The sequence below is a fragment of the Gracilinanus agilis genome, chromosome 2, assembly GCF_016433145.1.
Source record: "Gracilinanus agilis isolate LMUSP501 chromosome 2, AgileGrace, whole genome shotgun sequence".
In the NCBI taxonomy this organism is placed as follows: domain Eukaryota; kingdom Metazoa; phylum Chordata; class Mammalia; order Didelphimorphia; family Didelphidae; genus Gracilinanus; species Gracilinanus agilis.
The window spans coordinates 89,448,383-89,467,126 of NC_058131.1; the positions used below are offsets into that span (position 1 = coordinate 89,448,383).

General features: G+C 37.5%; 1 protein-coding gene across 2 annotated transcripts in view; it reads right to left on the reverse strand.

Moving 5' to 3' along the window:
- Positions 1-17,766, reverse strand: part of KCNG3 (potassium voltage-gated channel modifier subfamily G member 3) — a 40,877-nt gene extending 23,111 nt beyond the window's left edge. The window contains exon 1 of one of the 2 annotated variants that reach the window (XM_044660641.1): positions 17,129-17,766. In XM_044660641.1, the coding sequence (XP_044516576.1) occupies positions 17,129-17,766 (638 nt within the window). Of the gene's footprint in view, positions 1-17,095 lie in introns of both variants that reach the window. The other variant, XM_044660640.1, reaches the window with a different exon arrangement.
- Positions 17,767-18,744: the final 978 nt, after the last annotated feature.

An 18,744-nucleotide genomic window follows, 5' to 3' on the forward strand; every position in this document is an offset into this window, starting at 1 on the left:
TAGTAACATCTGTCTCTTAGCGATTCCTGATTTTGCTCATTGTTTATTTATATATATGCTAATTATTATACTCATGTTTGATTTTTACAGGCTTATTGATTTTTGATAGATAACTTTGTGGGATTTTTCCTGTTTATTTTTTTTTAAACCCTTAACTTCTGTGTATCGGCTCCAAGGCAGAAGAATAGTAAGGGTGGGCAATGGGGGTCAAGTGACCTGCCCAGGGTCACACAGCTGGGAAGTGTCTGAGGCCGGATTTGAACCTAGGACCTCCCATCTCTAGGCCTGGCTCTCAATCCACTGAGCTACCCACCTGCCCCCCTTTTTCCTGTTTATTATTGTTTTTATTATATATTATAATATTATATATTGTATATAATTTATAATATTGTATATTATATATTATAATAATATTTAACAATGTTATTGTTAAATAATGTTTATTATTAGTTTTACATGTACTATGGATATATATATTCTCTTAGGACATGAACATAATATGTCTCAAAAATAATTTAAACATTTCAGCACTGAAGCACCCTCCCAGGTAATGCCTATATGAATAATATCTACTGCATGTATTATTAAGGTACATTTGCTTTAAATACTATGGCGATGATTACCTAAGACTTTGGGAAAATTATTATCGTTATTTTAAAGTGTTGATGTGCTTTTACAAATTGTGCTGCACAATCTCAAATGGTACATATACCCTGGCTGATTTTTACAAGGGGCTTTAAAATTTCTGGTCCTAGGGAGGAATGTAAGCCTTTGACTAAGCTACTGAAAGAAATGACACAGAAACTTGAGGCTGATCAAACATGTTCTGTCCCAGTGTTTACTAACATAATGACTTTTAAAAAAATAAGCTTTAGGAATTGAGGAAAAGAAAATCCAGAAGATCTTCCATCTTATACTCCAGGCAAAAGAGAATGAGGGGTAGGAACATATGTATCTGATTTCTGTAGGCCAGCTTCCTTCACCATCTTCATCTGGAACTTTGGTGGGTTTCTGTTGTAATATAGTGTTAAATAAAACTGATGGGATGCTCACTTCCCACTCTGCTTCCTGCTCATTTAAAAGAAAAAAACACAGAAGGAGCGACAGATCTAGGTTTGTCCTTCTTGGCTGCTAATCAAAAACAAATATGCTTACAAAAATTGTTTACTTCCTGACTGTACCTCCTTTTGCATTCTATATATGTCCATGTCTGTTAAATACCAAACTCCTCCCCACAAAAATCAGACTGGCTATATCCTTGTTTGTGTGATTAATGTCAATGTAAATATTAGTCTAGGGAGAGGTTTTGATTTTTTTTAAAGGTAGGAATTCTTTATCCAAGAACATGGAGTATGAGGACATATTTCAGGGAGGCTATGATCTAGGAAAAGAAAAAAGTTACATCTTTATTTTCACTAATTCTAATTGAAAACTTATCATTTCCTTCAATTATGAATTTTGGGAAAATGAAAACCTTATTCTGAGAAGAAAGGTTGCTAGACTTCACATGACAAAGGGGTCCATGAAACAAAATAATATTAAGTACTCCTACTTTAAAGGAACAGGAGGCATTATCATCATTCAGTGAGAGATGAAGTCCCAGGGGATGAATAGACATGGATTGTATTTGGATTTCCAAATCAATCCTCCCACTACCTTACTAGGCTTCCAGACCAGGATGCCTTGGCACCACTCTCAGCCACTAAAGGGGAATCAGAACAGACATTAACTGCTTCCACAATAACCTTCTAGCCTAGATGAAAAGATTAACATGACCAGGCTCTGTTCATAGATGGTAAAGAGATAGGCCAGGATAAATCAACTGGACAAAACATCTGTAACCTCTTCATTAGACTTCTGGATAGGGCACAATTCCTCCTACCTTGTCATTAGGTTTACAGATGCCTTAAGAACAAAAGCACCACCAAGTCTGCCCCAAATTATCCCTTGGAAGTATGTGTTAAGAATCACAGCTTTTTGATTGTCCAACAATTTAATTTGACTGTTAGTACTCTAAAGATCTCATATTGAGAAAAAACTCAAAGATTTGTTGATTAATAGAAGCTTCACATCTAGATCATGAATATTTTCTCTTAAAAATGAAAGAATTCAAAGATTGGAAAGTTGACAAAAAAGAAAAATGACAAATGCTGGAGGGGTTACTGGAAAACAGGTACATTAAAGAATAGCTGGTGGAACTTTGAACTGATCTAGTCATTCTGGAAAACAATTTGATGCTACTCCCCAGATTTATTAAACAGTGCATTCCCTTTAATCCAATAATATCATGATTAGTTTTACAAACCAAAAAGATAAAAGAAGCATGTGTAAAAGCATATTTATAGCAACTCTTCTTGCAGTGGCAAAGAACAGGAAACTTGAGAGAATACCCATCAATTGGGGAAAAGCTGAACAATTAATGTAGGTACCACTGTGCAATAAGTAATTATGAAGGGGATAATTTCACAGAAAACTACGGACTTATTTATATGAACTGATTCTGAATAATGTGATCAGAACCAAGAGAACAACTTAGGCAGCAAAGTAACACAATGGACAGAAACTAGACTTGGAGTCAGGAAGACTTGAATTCAAATTTGACCTTGGATATTTACTAGCTGTGTAACTGAGTATGTCATTTATTTTCTGTTTTCTCATCTGTAAAATGGGGATAACAGTAGTATCTATCTCCCAGAGAAATAAAGATAAAAGGAGATGATATTTTAAGTGCTTTACAAACCTTAAAGCATCATACAAATGGTAACTACTATTTAAAGCACTATAGAAATGCTAGCTACTGTAATTGTATAATAACAATATTACTATAAACAATGAAAGATTTTAGATCTTTGATTAATGCAAAGCCCAATCACAGTTTAAGAGGACTCATGAAGAAACATACTACCTCCTTCCTGATAGAGAATTGAGGGACTCATTCAAAATAAAGACTGACACATTTTTTAGTTTGGGACATAGCCAATCAAAAGAATTAGTTTTACTTGAATAATTTTTTTTTAAATAGGAGTTTTTTTTTCTTTCTCAATGGAAACAGAAGAGGAGGTTTGGGGAGGAAGAAAAGACAAATTTAACTTGAGTGAAACTTAATTCTAAAAATTAAAATAAAATAAAGATTAAAAAAAGAATTGGTAGGCAATGGATATGGTAAGCACCACATTACACTTTAAAAAATGAAACTGACCACATTTTAATAGACAGAAAAAAACATATGAATGTGAAAGTCATTCCTGGTTTAGCTGTCTGGATACAGTTGGAGCATCACATGTTAGGATTTAATATCGAATGTATAATCAACAATAATAGTAATGAGAAAAAGGCATGGCAAACAGTTAAGAAGGTTTGGTGCTGAGTTATTTAAATATGATATATAAAAAATAAAACCATTCTCAAATGGATAAGTGATCAAATGTACAAACAGTTCTCAAAAGTAGAAATGAAAACTTAACAATATGAAAGAATGATTGAAATAAAAAAATAAGAAAACTGCAAATCAAAACAATTATGAGGTTTTCATCTAACATCCAGAAAACTGAAAAAGATGACAAAAGATCAGAAAAGATCTAATGTTGGAGGAGCTATAAAAAAATAGGCATATTATTATTTGTTGGTAGAGTTGTGAATTAATGCAACCATTCTGGAAAGCAATTTGGAATTAATGAAGTTGCTAAAATATCTACTCTTTGACACAGAAATTCACTCCTAGGAATACATCCCATATTGGTGATTGATTAAAAAAAAAAGAACCTGAAAATATATCTAAATTTTTTGGCAGCATTTTTTGGATAGCAAAGAACTATTAGAAAATAGATACCTAAAGACTGGGGAGTAACTAAATACATGGTAATACTTTAATGGAATTTAAAATAATGTAAGAAACATGATGAATACACAGAGTCATGGAAAGGCTTATATGATACAATGTAAAAGGAATAAAGCTGTGCCAAGAAAACAATATATATGATAATTACTATAATGAAAATGGTAGAAAACCCATAAAACAATAAAAATGAACACTGCAAAATTTTGAAGAACAAGCTCAAGCTCAAAGAAAAGATATGAAAGGAAATTTTCCCTCATTCCTTTGCAGAAGTGAGGCAGGCAGTTTACCAGTATGGAACATTGATTACACTGTCAGACTTTTTTTTTTTAGACCCTTACCTTCTGTCTTAGAACCAATACTGTGTGTTGGTTCCAAGACAGAAGAGCAGTAAGGGGTTGTTATCGGGATTAAGTGAGTTACCCAGGATCATATAGCAAAGAAGTGTCTGAAACTAGATTTGAACCTAGGACCTCCCGTCTCTAGGACTGGCTCTCAATCCACTGAGCCACCCAGGTGATCCCAGACTTTTTCAATGCATTAATCAGTTAGGTTCATTTTTCCCCCCTCATCCCTTCTTATTCTACCCCTCCTCCCTATATTTATCATATTATGGAAGAGGATACATATTTTAAAAAACATGAAGAGAATGAAATTAAAAATGTAGGCTTCAACCTTCATTGAGATTCTTTCTCTAAAGGCAGTTCTTTCACTAGAGGCAGATAGCATTTTTCATCATAAGCCCTTTGGGGATTGTTTTGGATAATTGCATTGCTGAAAATAGCTAAGTCATTCACAGTTGATCATTGTTACAATATTGCTATTACTGTGAACCATGTTTCCCTGGTTCTGCTCATTTCACTCTGTATCAGTTCATATAAGTCTTTCCAAGATTTTCTGAAATCCTATTGGTCATCATTTTTTAAAGCATGACTTCTTATTCTTTTTTAAAAAGTTACTTGTTTTAAAGGAGGACTTTCTATGTAGAGGCAAGAAAGGGGATGAAAAGAAAAGTTAGGTGAAGTAAAAACAAAAGATATTACTAAAATTATATTTTTTAAAGTATAAAAATTAGAAATGGCTAAAGAAGTGGCATTAACAACAACCATAATAATTTAATCCAGAAGTTAAAGCAATGTAAATCAATTGCTGTTATAAGGAAACAACAGAGCCCAGAAAGTCAGCAAATATTTAACTTTTTTAAATTTTATTTTTATCATATAAAATGCATTTCCATATTAAACACTGTTGTAAGAGCAAACTCATACATAACAAAAACCCCAAAATAAAACCATAAATACACTGATGTGAAAGATATTATGCTTTGATCTGCATCCATCTGACTACAACAATTCTTTCTCTGGAAGTAGACAGCATTCTTCATCTTAAGTATCTCAAGCCTGTCCCAGATCATTGCATTGCTAATAGTTGCCAAGTAAATATTTGACTTATTAACAAAATGGAAAGAGTTGCCTGCCATAAGGAACACCAAGTTAGAATATAAATTTGTAAAATCTTACAAAGAAAGATAATAGAAGGTTATGAATAGCATCAACTTATAAAGCAGAGAGAAACAGGGAGGGTAAAACTAGTCCAAAGAAAGTCTGGGGCAAAGAACTGGAAACTGAAGAGTTGTCCATCAATTGGGGAATAGCTGGAAAAATTGTGATGTATGGTGATGAATTATAACTGCATCATAAGAAATGATGAGCAAATTAATTAAAATAAAACCTGGAAAGATCTACATGAAATAATGAAAAATAAAATTAGTAGAACCAAGAGAACTTTATGTACAGTTATAGAATTAATACCTGAAGAATAACTTGTGAATATCCACCTCCAGGTAATAAATTGAAAAATAGAAACACAAAAGACATAACCTAAATATAGCTATCTTTTTTTGAGGTGATACCTTCTGTGGTGCAAGAAGATGGAAGGGCTGAGATACCTGGAAATAAATTCTATTTTTTAAAAAAGGAAGTTTGGCAATATATCTAAGTAAGCAAAGTCATCTCAAGTGGATGCAAAACTGAAAACTAAAAGATCAAAACTGAAAACTAAAACAATAAGTTGTTTTATCTATCAATGATTATGGAACCACCAAACCTGATCACTAAACATCACGGTCACCTCAAGTACTTACTGAAGAAGTAGAAAAGACATTTGAAAAAACAAAGATAGTAAAAGTATTAGATCAAACATAGATAGAGAAGATGAAGGTGATATAATTTTGAGGACCTTTAGGGACAGTTTTTAAGTATCTATCTCAATAAGGAGAAAATATCATTGGTCTTTAAAAAATTTTGGACCTTCATGACATCCAAGTAAGGTGATTTAAAACACATCAACAACTACCTATATGTTTAACCTGTCTAATCTAATTCCAAACCATTAGGATTTATTATTGTTAATCCTCAATGAGAGTATTAGGATGGAACAAAAAGGCTTTCACAAATGATATTTAATCATATCTTTACCATCCTGAAATTTACCAAAAGGTGCAGAGAATAAAAAATATCATTGTGTCTATTGTTTTTGAAAAAATATTCCACTCAGTAAAACAAAACTTTGCCTTATAGGTTCTTTTACAACAAGGTGGTGTTATCAGTCCAAACATCAAGATCATTTAAGATTTCTTGGCGGATGTAATAGAAATAACTCTGTTCATTGACTTTCTGATAACAAACATCAGATTTTTAAGCATAAAAAAACAGGATATGTATACTGGCCAAAATCATTTGCAATGTTATGTAGGAGATCCAGTGAAGAGGAATTCTCAATGGATAATGAGGTTCTCCAGATGTCTCTGTTGCAGATGACATTGCATTGACTGCAATGAGTCGCCAGACCCTGAAAAGACACTTCTGGAAAAGATTATCATTCAAAATACTCTGGCTTTTCTATTCATATAGGAAAGAACAAATGAATGGAGAATGGTGATTGCCCAAGTCTCAAAGTCCACCTGAACAGAGATTATTGTGTGTGTATGTATGTATGTATGTATAAATACATATGTATGTGATAGACAAGAGAGATGAATAGTGTGCTATGGGTAGGGAGTTGAAAAGAAGAGAGTGAGCTAAACAACCCAGGAAATTGCAAAACCATAAAAAAATTTGTTTTCCACAATAACTAAGGCTCCAATACAAACATTTTACTGGTTTGCTATATAGATGTAAAACCTGGAGCACCACTGCACCTAAAGAACCAAAAATGAGAATGAAAAGGCACATGATAGGGGTGAACAGACTACAACATAAGAGACCAAGAACTCTGAAGAACAGGAATAAAGGATGTCATCAAAGAACTATAGAATGGAATGGAGGTAGCTAGATGGCTTAGTGGATTGAGAGTCAGGCCCAGAGATGGGAGATCCTGGGTTCGAATATGGCCTCAGACACTTCCTAGCTGTGTGACCCTGGGCAAGTCACTTAACCCCCATTTTCTAGCCCTTACCACTTTTCTGCTTTAGAACCAATACCCAGTATTGATTCTAAAAGGGAAGGGAAGGGTCCAAAAAAATAACTATAGAGCAAGGATGAATAGTCACATATTGAGAGCTAAGGATGAATGGGGATGGCCAGAGGGTTTACAGTGAGTTCATTCATTCAGTCAATAAATATATAAGTGCCTTGTATGTTCTAGGTATAAGAAAAAGAAGATTATGCCCTCAAAGAGTTTATAGTCACATGGAGAGAAACAGCATAAAAAAAAGAAGATGCAAAAAACGTTTTTCCATTAAGTATACCATTATATGCTTTATTAAACTTCCACAGAGGAAACTGTACCTAAAGTATAAAAAAACTGTTTGTGCTACAGAATAATAAATTAAGATTATCTTACATATAAGTTTTCATAAAAGGGGGAGGGGGAAGGAAAGGTACCTGGTGAGGAAAGGAGGATGATGAAAATGGGAGCATGATGAGGCGGTCCAAAAGTAGCATAGCCCTGTAGGAAATGCAAGTCTAAAGGCTCTCTTTAAATGGAGATTTAAGGAGGAGATCTTTGATCTATTCTCCATTCAGAGGTCCCAGAGGTCCCAGGAGCAGAGAGGTGGCTTAGTGAGTGATCTGTGGCATGATGCAGAGTCTATCACCATGGTAATTATGAGAATTGTCTTACCAGGTAGGTAAGGAAGCCCTCATAATTTAAGATGAAAGCTTCCAGTATGTTGGGATAACTACCTGTGACAAACTATTGGGAGGATACAGATAAGCGTTGAATAAGGCAGACGTGGATGGGTTCTAACTGGTATCACTGGTAAGAACTCTTGAATCAATGAGATTTGAATTTTCGAGAGTGTATACTTTGAGTAGTACAGTGGGCCCAAGAACTACAACATTGAGTGAAGTTTTGTAATACTTTCTATTTATACACTGAAAATTTCTCTCCGTTGTTCATAGTCCTAGACTAGCAAAGAGAGCAATCTGGATTCAGATCTTGCCTCTGACACCTAGACTGTGTGGCTAAAGGTAACACTTAACTCTCCTAAGCCTCAGTCTCCTTAGCTGTAAAATAGGAATGATAATACTTCACAAAGTTACTGAGAACCTAAAATGTGATAATGTATGTAAAGAACTTTCTGAACTTTAAGGTCCTTTATGAATGTTATTATTATTCGATTCTGAAACTGTATTGAAAAATCCAAATAAGAGGAAATCTAAGTCATCAGTTGGCCTATACTGTATATAAAAATACTAGAAAGCAATAAGCTTAGCAAACTAAGTCATTTATGGATAAGGTTAAGCAAACTTTTTCTCCTCCAAAGTTTTTTTTGGTCTAAAATATTCAGATAATTATCTCGATTCCATATTTGCTTTGCCTGTACATTTCAAATGTTAACAAGTTCTGACTGTTCATAAGCTAAGAAATTATTCATATATGCATAACTGCTTCAACCCCTATATTTAGTAATAAAAAAACTCAGATGGAAATATGAAATAAAATTTTTATTTTAGGAGTTTGAATGTATCTTGGAAGGTATAAACAGCCAAGTTACTATCAGCCAAGAAAGAGAGGCAAAGCTGCACTTCAGTTAAATCTATATATCTCTCAAGGACCAACTTGGGTTGTTTTTATAATCAGCTATGGGTTTTAACAGTGTAAAAACTGAAAAAAAACCCTATGTAATATCATCAAAATATCACATTTAATCTAAAAGTGATTTGTAATTTCCATGTGTTGTAAAAATTATCATTTACATAATATTAAAATATTTAAGAATAACATTAAAAATGTTTGCTTTCAGAAAAGAAATGAGCACTTTTAGCACTTTGGTTGAGGTAAGGGAACTGACAAATGAGCAATGTTTACAGTGAGTTCTAAAATTGGCAGGAAAAAAAAAGATTTTCCCTATTGGTCATTGAATACAATGCTATTGTAAAACCTGAAAGCATGGTTATATTCTATCACAATCATGGATTGAGTGTATTGGGTGCTGTAGATATGGGTGTGCCAGCAAAATTTCAAAATGAGGTTAAAAGTTACCCTCTGAAACACATTATTAAGAATTAATATAAAACAAATGAGATAAGCCAGCTACCAAAGTAATTCACCCTAGGAAATGGTTTGTAAGCATTCCACTAACAAGATTGGGGCCTTTCCTGTATCTTAGCAAAGGCCTTTGGTGTCTCCCTTAAAAAGGAAACCATTTGGGGGCAGCTGGGTAGCTCAGTGTATTGAGAGCCAGGCCTAGAGACGAGAGGTCCTAGGTTCAAATCTGGCCTCAGACACTTCCCAGCTGTGTGACCCTGGGCAAGTCACTTAACCCCCATTGCCTACCCTTACCACTCTTCTGCCTTGGAGCCAATACACAGTATTGACTCCAAGATGGAAGGTAAGGGTTTAAAAAAAAAAAAAAAGGAAACCATTTAAAATGTAACTAATGTAAAAAAGAGACTATAATTTTACAAATGATAATATATCTACTTTTGATACTTCAGCAATCTCATTGGAGCAAATCATAATCCAGCCACAGCTTTTTATTCTGTGAGATTTTTGTCTATATTCTCCCTTGATTCCATCCCAAGAAGTGAATCTGTGTCATGTACTGTAATGACCAATGTAGTTTTATGAATGTTAAGCAAAACCGAAAACAGATTGGCTGAATAATTTCTGTTGAATCAATCAGGACCATAGATTTAAAATCAGAAAGAACCAGAATCCAACCTCTCGTTTCATTTACAAGAAAAGTGAGACTCGGAGAGGCTTTATTCATAGTCACAAAGAAAATAAGTGTTTGAGGCAAGATTTGAACCCAGGACTTCCTAGATTCAGGTCTAGTCCTCTAACTACTATATCATGCCTGTCCTTAAGGTCACCTTCATCCCTTTACTCAGATTCTGTATTCCCCATGTGATTTTCTGTTAAGACTTTAATTTTCCAAGTAGACTTTCCAACAATGAGAATATTGATGATAACTTCTAGTTAATGGAAGTGCTCCCACTGCTCTGGCAATCATATAGCTCACTGTAAATAAGCAAATTGTTATTCTGGCTTATACAAGCTATCTTATGTAAGTTTTAGTGATATGAATCATTTGCCAAGGTCCCAAGGACCCCCAGGTGAGATGATCAAATCAAGTCCTTGAGGACCAGGCTCTGGACTTGGAGTAGGTGGAGATAGCACCTAAGTACTTCTCTGTTTTAGCTGCCCTCACAGAGAAGTCTCTTTGAGTCCATGCTTTAACCACAAATGTACATATGTTTGTATGTATGTATGTAATAGAGATATAATTTGAGGTTTAGGTATTAACTCAAACAGATTTTGCTATGCTTATGAATACATATTACATAGAAAGTGGTTTACCACTACCCCCTAAATTGAATTCAAAAAATGATAAGGCTTTCAGCCAAAAAAAAAAAAACAAACAAGAATTATGTTAATCAAAATTCAGGCTCAAAGTTTCAACATGAGAACTCTAAGGACCATGTTAATACTGAAAGCAAACAAGCAAGATTTATTAAGTAGAAAAGAATAAAAAATTTAAAGTCATATAACGAACCAAATCTTTTAGAGGATGAAAATTAGTAAAATATGTAGAGGAGAAGAAGGAAAAAAGTAAAAGGGAGAAGAAATTATTGCTTCACCGTTCACCTTTCTTATCCTTCAAAAGTTCACATTCTGTGCTAGGTAGGCATCAGGGATATGAGGGCAGAAATGAAATAGTGACTTCTCTCAAGGAGCTTCTGTTCTCACATATATAAGAAGATATACAAAGAAATCATTCTGGAGGGAAATTTTAGGAGCCAGGACTATTAGGAAAAGAAGTTCTTTTCCACAGGTGTTTGAGCTGAGCTTTGAAGGATGGGGAGAAGGCGCATTTCAGGCATGGGAACTTCCAGTACAAAGGGACTGGAGGGTGGCATTTTGTGTATGAGGAGAAGCAAGAAGGCAAAGATGGTTGGATAATAGGACGTGTTCCCTATCTTATGGTAGGAAATGTAGGATGATTCTTATAGATTATAAATTTAGAGATGATAGGGACCTTAGAGAACAGTGCAATTCAATCTCCTTTTAAAAATGAGGAAACTGAAGTTCAGAGTTGACTTGTCCAAGATCATATAACTAGTATCTGAGTGAGATTTAAACCAATGTCTTCCAGGCCCAGTGCTTTATCCACAATATGTGAATCAGTTAATAAACACTTACTAAGAGAACTAAGTGGTGAAGTAGATAGAGTACTGGGCTCAGAGTCAGAAATACCTGAATTTAAATCCAGTCTCAAACACTAACTAGCTATGTGACCCTAGGAAAGCCTCTTAACCTCTGTTTGCCTCAGTTTCCTTACCTGTAAAATGAATACAATAATAGCATCTACCTCCCAAGCTTGTTGTGAAGATAAATTTAGATAATATTTGTAAAGCACTTGATATAAAGTAGGTGCTACATTTGTTGTTATTGTTCATCGTGTCCAAATGACCCTCCATGATCTTGTGGACCATAGTATGTCAATATTATTCATGAGATCTTCTAGGGTGGTTTATCATTTCCCTCTTCAGTGGATTAAAGCAAACACCTAGCTGCCTCAGGTGCTATATAAATGTTAACTATAATAATTATTATTATTATGATTAGCTCCCAGGGTAATTGAATCAAATGAAATAATATTTATAAAATTTCTGCCACATAGATGTTTAATAAATGCTTGTTTTCTCTGTTCCTCCTTCCTTCCTTCTCTCATTCCTTTTATATCCAATCTGCCATTAAGTCACATGATCAAAGATTTACTGTTACAATATAGATCACCAAATCAAACTCCCTTATTTCAGAATGGAGAAAATGAAACAAAGAGTGTCAAATAGTAGAACTGAATTTTGAGCCCAAGTCCTCTACTCCATATAAAATCCTTTCACTCCTTCTTTAATCCTCTGTACCTCTTCAAGTCACTAACTTCCTTCACATCTCAGCTTAGCCATCAATTCCTACCTGAATAAGTACTTGGGCTCTTTGTCACTTCAAATGACCTTGATTTATTTTGTATTTGCTTATTACTTGCATACTTATATCTTCCTTAAAAAAACATAATTTTTTAAGAGCAGGAGCTGTTTTTATCATTTCTCCTTTTATCTTTAGCATCTAGCATATTTGCTTTGAACTAGGCTTTATTAAATGATTATTTCCTCTCACATACAGCCCCTTCCTTCCCATTCTTCTAACAGCAACCTAGCCCAGGCTTAGAACTCTATAACCTTCTTCCAAGCTCACTCTGGTATTATTTCCTATTAAAATCCTTTCCTTATACCCTTAGTTGTCAGTGTTTTCTCCTTCCTTAAATTATCCTGTATTTACTAATTCCTTAGTAGACTGTAAATATCTTAAGACAAGGACGAAGTATTTCTCTGTATACTCAAACATTTGGCAAAGTGCCTTCTATACTATCTATCTATCTATTTATATATATACATATATATATATATATATAATGAGAGAAGGCTAGAGAGGAAGGATGGGATAACACTATGGAAGTATACTTAGAAGACAAGAGTAAATTTTTTATTTACCTTTTTTAATTGGGAGGCTGAACAGCATAATAGAAGTACTAGATCTGAAGTCAAGAAAAACCTGGATTAACAGCTTGGTTCTAACATTTACTTAACTATGTGACCTTAGACAAGTCCTTTAGCTTCTCTCACACCCAATTTCTTTATCTATTACTTACACTATTTCACAAGAAGCATTTTGAGGAAAGTACTGTTAACCTTAAAACACTTTATAAATGTGAAATTATTTCATCTGTTTGGCATTAGAGAACTACAGAGATTTTGAAGAAGAGACAGGCAAAATTGAAACATTTTTAAAAAGATAAATCTAGTAATGTTGAAGAGACCAAAGGAGTAGAGAGAAAAGAGAGTTGGAGGCAATATAGGAGAGTAATTACTATAGCTCAGCTATTAAATAATAGGAGCCTGAATTGAGGTGGTAGAAATGTTAGGAGGGAAAAAAAAAAAAACCTTAAGAACTAGCAGAGACCAACGAAGTGGCTCAGGAGACAAAAAGCCAGGCTTGGACAAGGATATCCTGGGTTCAAATCTGGCTTCAGATAATTCCTAGCTGTGTGACCCTGGGCAAGTCACTTAACCCCTACCGCTTAGCCCTTACTGCCCTTCTGTCTTATAACCAATACTTAGTATCAATTCTAAGATGGAAGAGAAGTGTTTAAAAAAAACTAGCTAATTTCTATATGAAGTGAAGAATCCCTCCAGAACCAAAGTTATATATGCCTATTTGGTCTTTCAAATCAAGAGTTTTGTTAAGTGGAAATAAATACTATACAACCACACAAATAAAAAGCATCCAGGCACTGAGTAGGTATCCTGGGCATAAACAGGCAAAAGGATAGTCAATGACTTCAAGAAGCTTACAAGGGATAAAACACTTACATAAATTGCAAATAATTCGAAGAGGGAACTAGGGGAATCAGGATAGAAACAGGAGGGCTCCTTTAGAAATGGCTGCTGAGCTAAGCCTTGGAAGTATCGACGTGGAATCTTTCTAGGCTACAAGTTTGGGGGCTTCTAGATTCCATGTTGACAGAAGAAAAGAAGGGTTTGAGAGACAATTGATGAGAGATTGTAACAGTATAATAACTGCAGGACAGTCCATGCAAAGCTACAAAGATGGGAGATGGACTGAGTCAGAAGAACATTTAAGTATCTCAGGCTGGCTGAAAGACAGTATATGACTAGAGTCAGGCTGGGAAGGCTTTGAAATACCAAACTGAGGAGTTTGTATTTATACTAGAAGAAAATAAGGAACCAGTTCATAGAATTGGGGCAATTATCTGGGTAAGTCAAGAAAAAGGTGCTTTTACCTGATATCAGATAGCTAAAAAAAAAAAAGTTTTCACCTAAATGTTATAAAACACTAACCTTTCCTTTCCCCACTTTCAATATACCTTTGTTTCTCTCCTTGACCTCTTCAGTTCCCTTATGACCAAATGCCAATACATCACCTGTCCTTGTCCTCTCAATGCATTCCAAACCAGATCTTCTGACTCTAGTGAATGACATCTATTTCACATACTAGGTAACTCAGCCTCTTTCTGCAAAGATTTTTTTAGGTTTTGTCATTATTCTTTTTTACTTAATGACAATGGCCAGACCCCACAATTTCTTTACCGACATTGGTACAGCAATGTCTTCATTCTCTATGTTATTTTCCTAGTATAGAGCAACCAAACATATTCTTGGAATTCTACTGATACTGTCAAATCATTTCCAAGTCACTCATTTTCACATGAACTGTTTCTTCTTTGTTTCACATATTACACATTTAAAGAATCAAAGGTTTCATGTGTTTGACTATATATATATATATATATATATATATATATGATTTTACTGCAGGCTGAAATATAAGTAGATATTGAATTCTGCCATCTGTGTCCTCTGGCTTTCAAAGATGAGCATTCTTTTGCCTTCTGCTACCCAGAAGCAGGCCTCCACACCATCTCTCCTCCATTTTCAGCATCTTTTTATGTGTCCTCTTCTCTCTCATTAGACTACAAGTTCCCTGAGGGCAAGAACTCTGTGGTTTGCTTTTATGTATTCCCATCATTAAGAATTCCTGGGAAATAGTAAATAAACATTTAGTAATGTTTTTATCTATCTAGGTAATTCTTATATGTAAATTGAAAATAGGAGATACCCAAAATATTCAACTAAATGCCTTTTCTAGTGAATTTCTTCTTAAAGTCTGTATCTTATATTTCAAGTGGGTCAGATCCTTCCTCTGATTAGTAATACTAATATAATAGTAATATAAAGCAGAAATATAAAACCTAGGAATACATTCTAGTCTCCTCCTAAGGTTAGAAATGGGAAAAAGCATAATGATTCCTATTTGTCAAACCCTGATTGCATAATGACACTGGATATAATGTATATTGTACCAAGTCATAAAGGTCTTGCTATCAAGCAGAGCCAGCTCCCCAAAGGTATATAATTGCTTACCTTGTAGGTACTGCCAAACTCCTAAGGTCCAGAAGATAATTTTTGTTTCTTGGACACAAATCACCATATTGGATTTATTACCATTGTGCCCACCCCAATTAGGGTTCTACAGTATGGCCCTAATGCATCACCTTTCCAGAGGACACAATATATAATATCGGTAGTTGTAAATTTCAATAATATATAAAAAGATTTATATATGAAAATAATGCAACCCATTCCTCAAGTGTCATACTAACCCAAATATTCAATAAGTCATAAGTAGTTTTTAAAAAAAGGCACCCCTCTGACACCAGACAATTTTATTAGACTTTATGGCACCTTTCCTCCAAGAAAGAAGAAATAGTTATAAGTAAAATAAATACTCTATAATGTAAGGGCAAATCAATACTTCTCTATCAGAAAAAGGCATGAGACTATGTGCTCTGTATTTAACATGAATAGGTGATGTGGGAAACCTTTAAGCTCTAGCAACCTTAAAGTTAAAGCAGAATATATTTTTGGAGAAATTGTAAAATTTCTGTAAAAATAAAGGTGTAAAACTCGAATGGGACAGTAAGGTGAAGTAACAAAACATTCTGGATTTGAAGATGACCTGGTTTTGAACTCAAACTTGCTACCCTCCAAAACCTAGGACAAGTTACTTTTCTCAAAGTCTGTTTCTTTGGCAAGACAATCCCAGATCCCTATTATCTCTGAAGCTTGTGGTCTTAGAGGTCCCTTTTGGATCCCTCTGCTTCCTACTATGATTCTAAATAAATAAATACATGTTTTCTTTCCTAGATAGTACAACAGTACATTAATTCCTGGCACTAAGGTTGGCCAGTATTAAACTTGTGAAATAAATACCCTGCTTTTCTTTGCTAAGAGGCACTACCTAAACACGGGATTATGGGATCATCATAAAAAGGGCAAGGAAAGCTCTAGGGAAAATGGAAATGTTGCTCTTCGATTACAGTAAATGTGGGTTTTGATAGGATTAAACATTCTTCTTTGCCAGCCTTTTCTTTCCTTTGTGTAACTGCGACTAAAGGCCAGTGTCAATCTTTGATGTCACAGCGTGGACAGTTGCTTTGTTCTCTAAATACTTTGCAGGTGGAGGGGAGAAGGGAGTAGAATAATATTTGAGGAAATGACTAGTGCAACAAACAAAACTGTATCAATAAAACTTTTAAAGGTGGGGGAATAGGATACACATTATTTACAGGGGGTTGGTAATGAGTTAGCCTCTTCTATGATATAAAAATTCAGTTTCAGCCCACAAGCCCAAGGCTTGGCATATAGATTGTTCAGCAGCGAACCACATTTCACCTTAACAAGCCTGCAACCTTTCAAACTGACTAAAATGGGCAAATAATTCAGAATCCCCTAAGCTCAAGACTAAGGTGTTAAATCAGGAAGCTGGGAGTTTAGAAGTCCAATTAGCCTGTTGCTTCCTACTAAGGGGTGGGGGAAGCTTAATTACTGAAAAAGGTGGCTTCTCTCTGTCTCCAATAACAATTTTTTCTGGCGAAGGACCTGGGGAATTTCCCCAAATAGCTGATGATTCCTCTCTCGAACTGAGAAAGAATACTTAATAAAATCTTATTCAGTGTACTTTTCTGCCCTATTCTGTCCTGGCTTAGCCTCTCTTTTATATCTCGGCTTGTCCAGAGCCAGGAATAATAAGGAGGTGCTGATCAGGCTGGAGCCTCTCAGGCAACAACAGAGTCCTGAAGTCAGGCTGGCAGACAGAACAGAGAAACTGGACAGACGAACTGGACGGGACTAGACATTGGGGAGGGGGGAAAGAAGCGGTGCGTCCTACCCGGAAGTCTCCCTCCCAGGGCCGGCGGTGTACCTGCTCTGTTCCTCCAAGCTGTGGTTGTCCACAGCCGCGGCCCGCCAATCTGGCAGGGTGCTGGCACAGAGCACCACCATGGACACGATCACGAATACCACCGACACGGTGGCCAAGATTTGCGCGGCCAGCGAGGATGTGGGCTCCTCGAAGGTCCTGCGCATTCGTTCCAACCAGCGCTTCTTAGCTGCCACTGGCTCGGACCCCCGGGCGGCCCGCGCCTCCTCGCGGCCAGGCGCACCCAGCTCATCAGCTGAGTAGAAGGTGTAAGTGTCCGACATGCGGTCGTCGAGGCGCCGCTGGCAGCAGTACTCGAGGTGTGCGCCCTCCAGGCCCCAGTAGACCATCTCGTTGTAGAAGGAGAGCTCACACATCCGCGGGGCGAAGCGCAGCTTGCCATGACCGCGCACGTAGAGCAAGATGAAGCCAAAGGCCTCCGAATGCCGGTCGAAGAAATATTCGTTGCGCTCACGGTCATAGTCGTCGCACACCTCGAGCACGTCCCGCTCGGAGCGGCAACCGTGAAGCCGGCTCACCCGGCTCAGTGGGAAGTCCTTCAACAGTTCTCGGGACAGTGAGTAGCGGGCGCCGCCCACGTTCAGCACCACCGAAGTCATCCCTCCTCGGCCCAAGGTCATGGCTGGCGGCCCCGGGCCCGGCCCGTCAGCTCAGGGCTCTCCGAGTTCCCCACCAGCCGGGTTCCTCCAGCCCACAATGAGCTGTGCGGCGTAACTCCTTATCTGGGGGTGTACGTGCTATAGGGGACCCCCAGATGGACTGACTGCGCGTTCCAACGGCCGCGGGGCACGGGTGTGAGTTCCTGGATGTCTCTCCAAGGGCCAGCCAGAGGGCTGCAAGGCACGCCTGGCCTCCCCCCAAACCACCCCTAGTTCCACCTACGGCTGACTGGTAGGGGCATGCACTATGGAATTCCCCAGCAAATTGCCGCCTGCAAGAGGGTGAGCAGGGATGGCGTGAGGTTGGGGCTCCTTTGACTTCAGGGAGTCAGAGGTAGTGGACGGTGAAGCGTCTCACTTACACCCAGGATTTTCTTGCCCTTCAGGATCCGTAAAACCTCTTCTGGGTTCTTGCAACCCCCTCGGGGTTGAACCTGCTGGCAGCCTCGATGCCAACGATGCCCCCCTCACTGGCTGAAGAATGTTGTCTCCATGGTCAAAGCTGCGCCCTCCGGGACAGATGAGCCGTCGGCGTAGTCCCTCACAGCTGCAGCCCCAGAGGGGATGAGGGGGCTCAGGCAGAAGAAATGCTGGGTGTCCGGTGGTGGGGGGAAGCGTTCTTCGACGCCCCCAGGGCTGTTCCCTCAGGCAAAGGTTGCAGCCAACAGCAGTCCTGAGGCTGAGGCAGAGTAGAGAGTCGGAGAGGCGGCTCCTCCGAGGGAGCACAGAGGCGGCGGGGGCGGGGCCTCCCTCCTGGCCCTCCCTCCTCTCCCCGCCCCGGGTCCCCTAGCTTCCCCCAGCTCGGCTTCCTCCTCTTCTTCCCCAACCTCCCCTTTCCTCTCGGCCCCTCCCTCCCCTCTCGGCCCCACCTTACTCCAGCCCCTCCTCCCATGCCGGGATTCCCCGAGCTCCAGCTTCCCCACGCCGTCAGCCCACCCT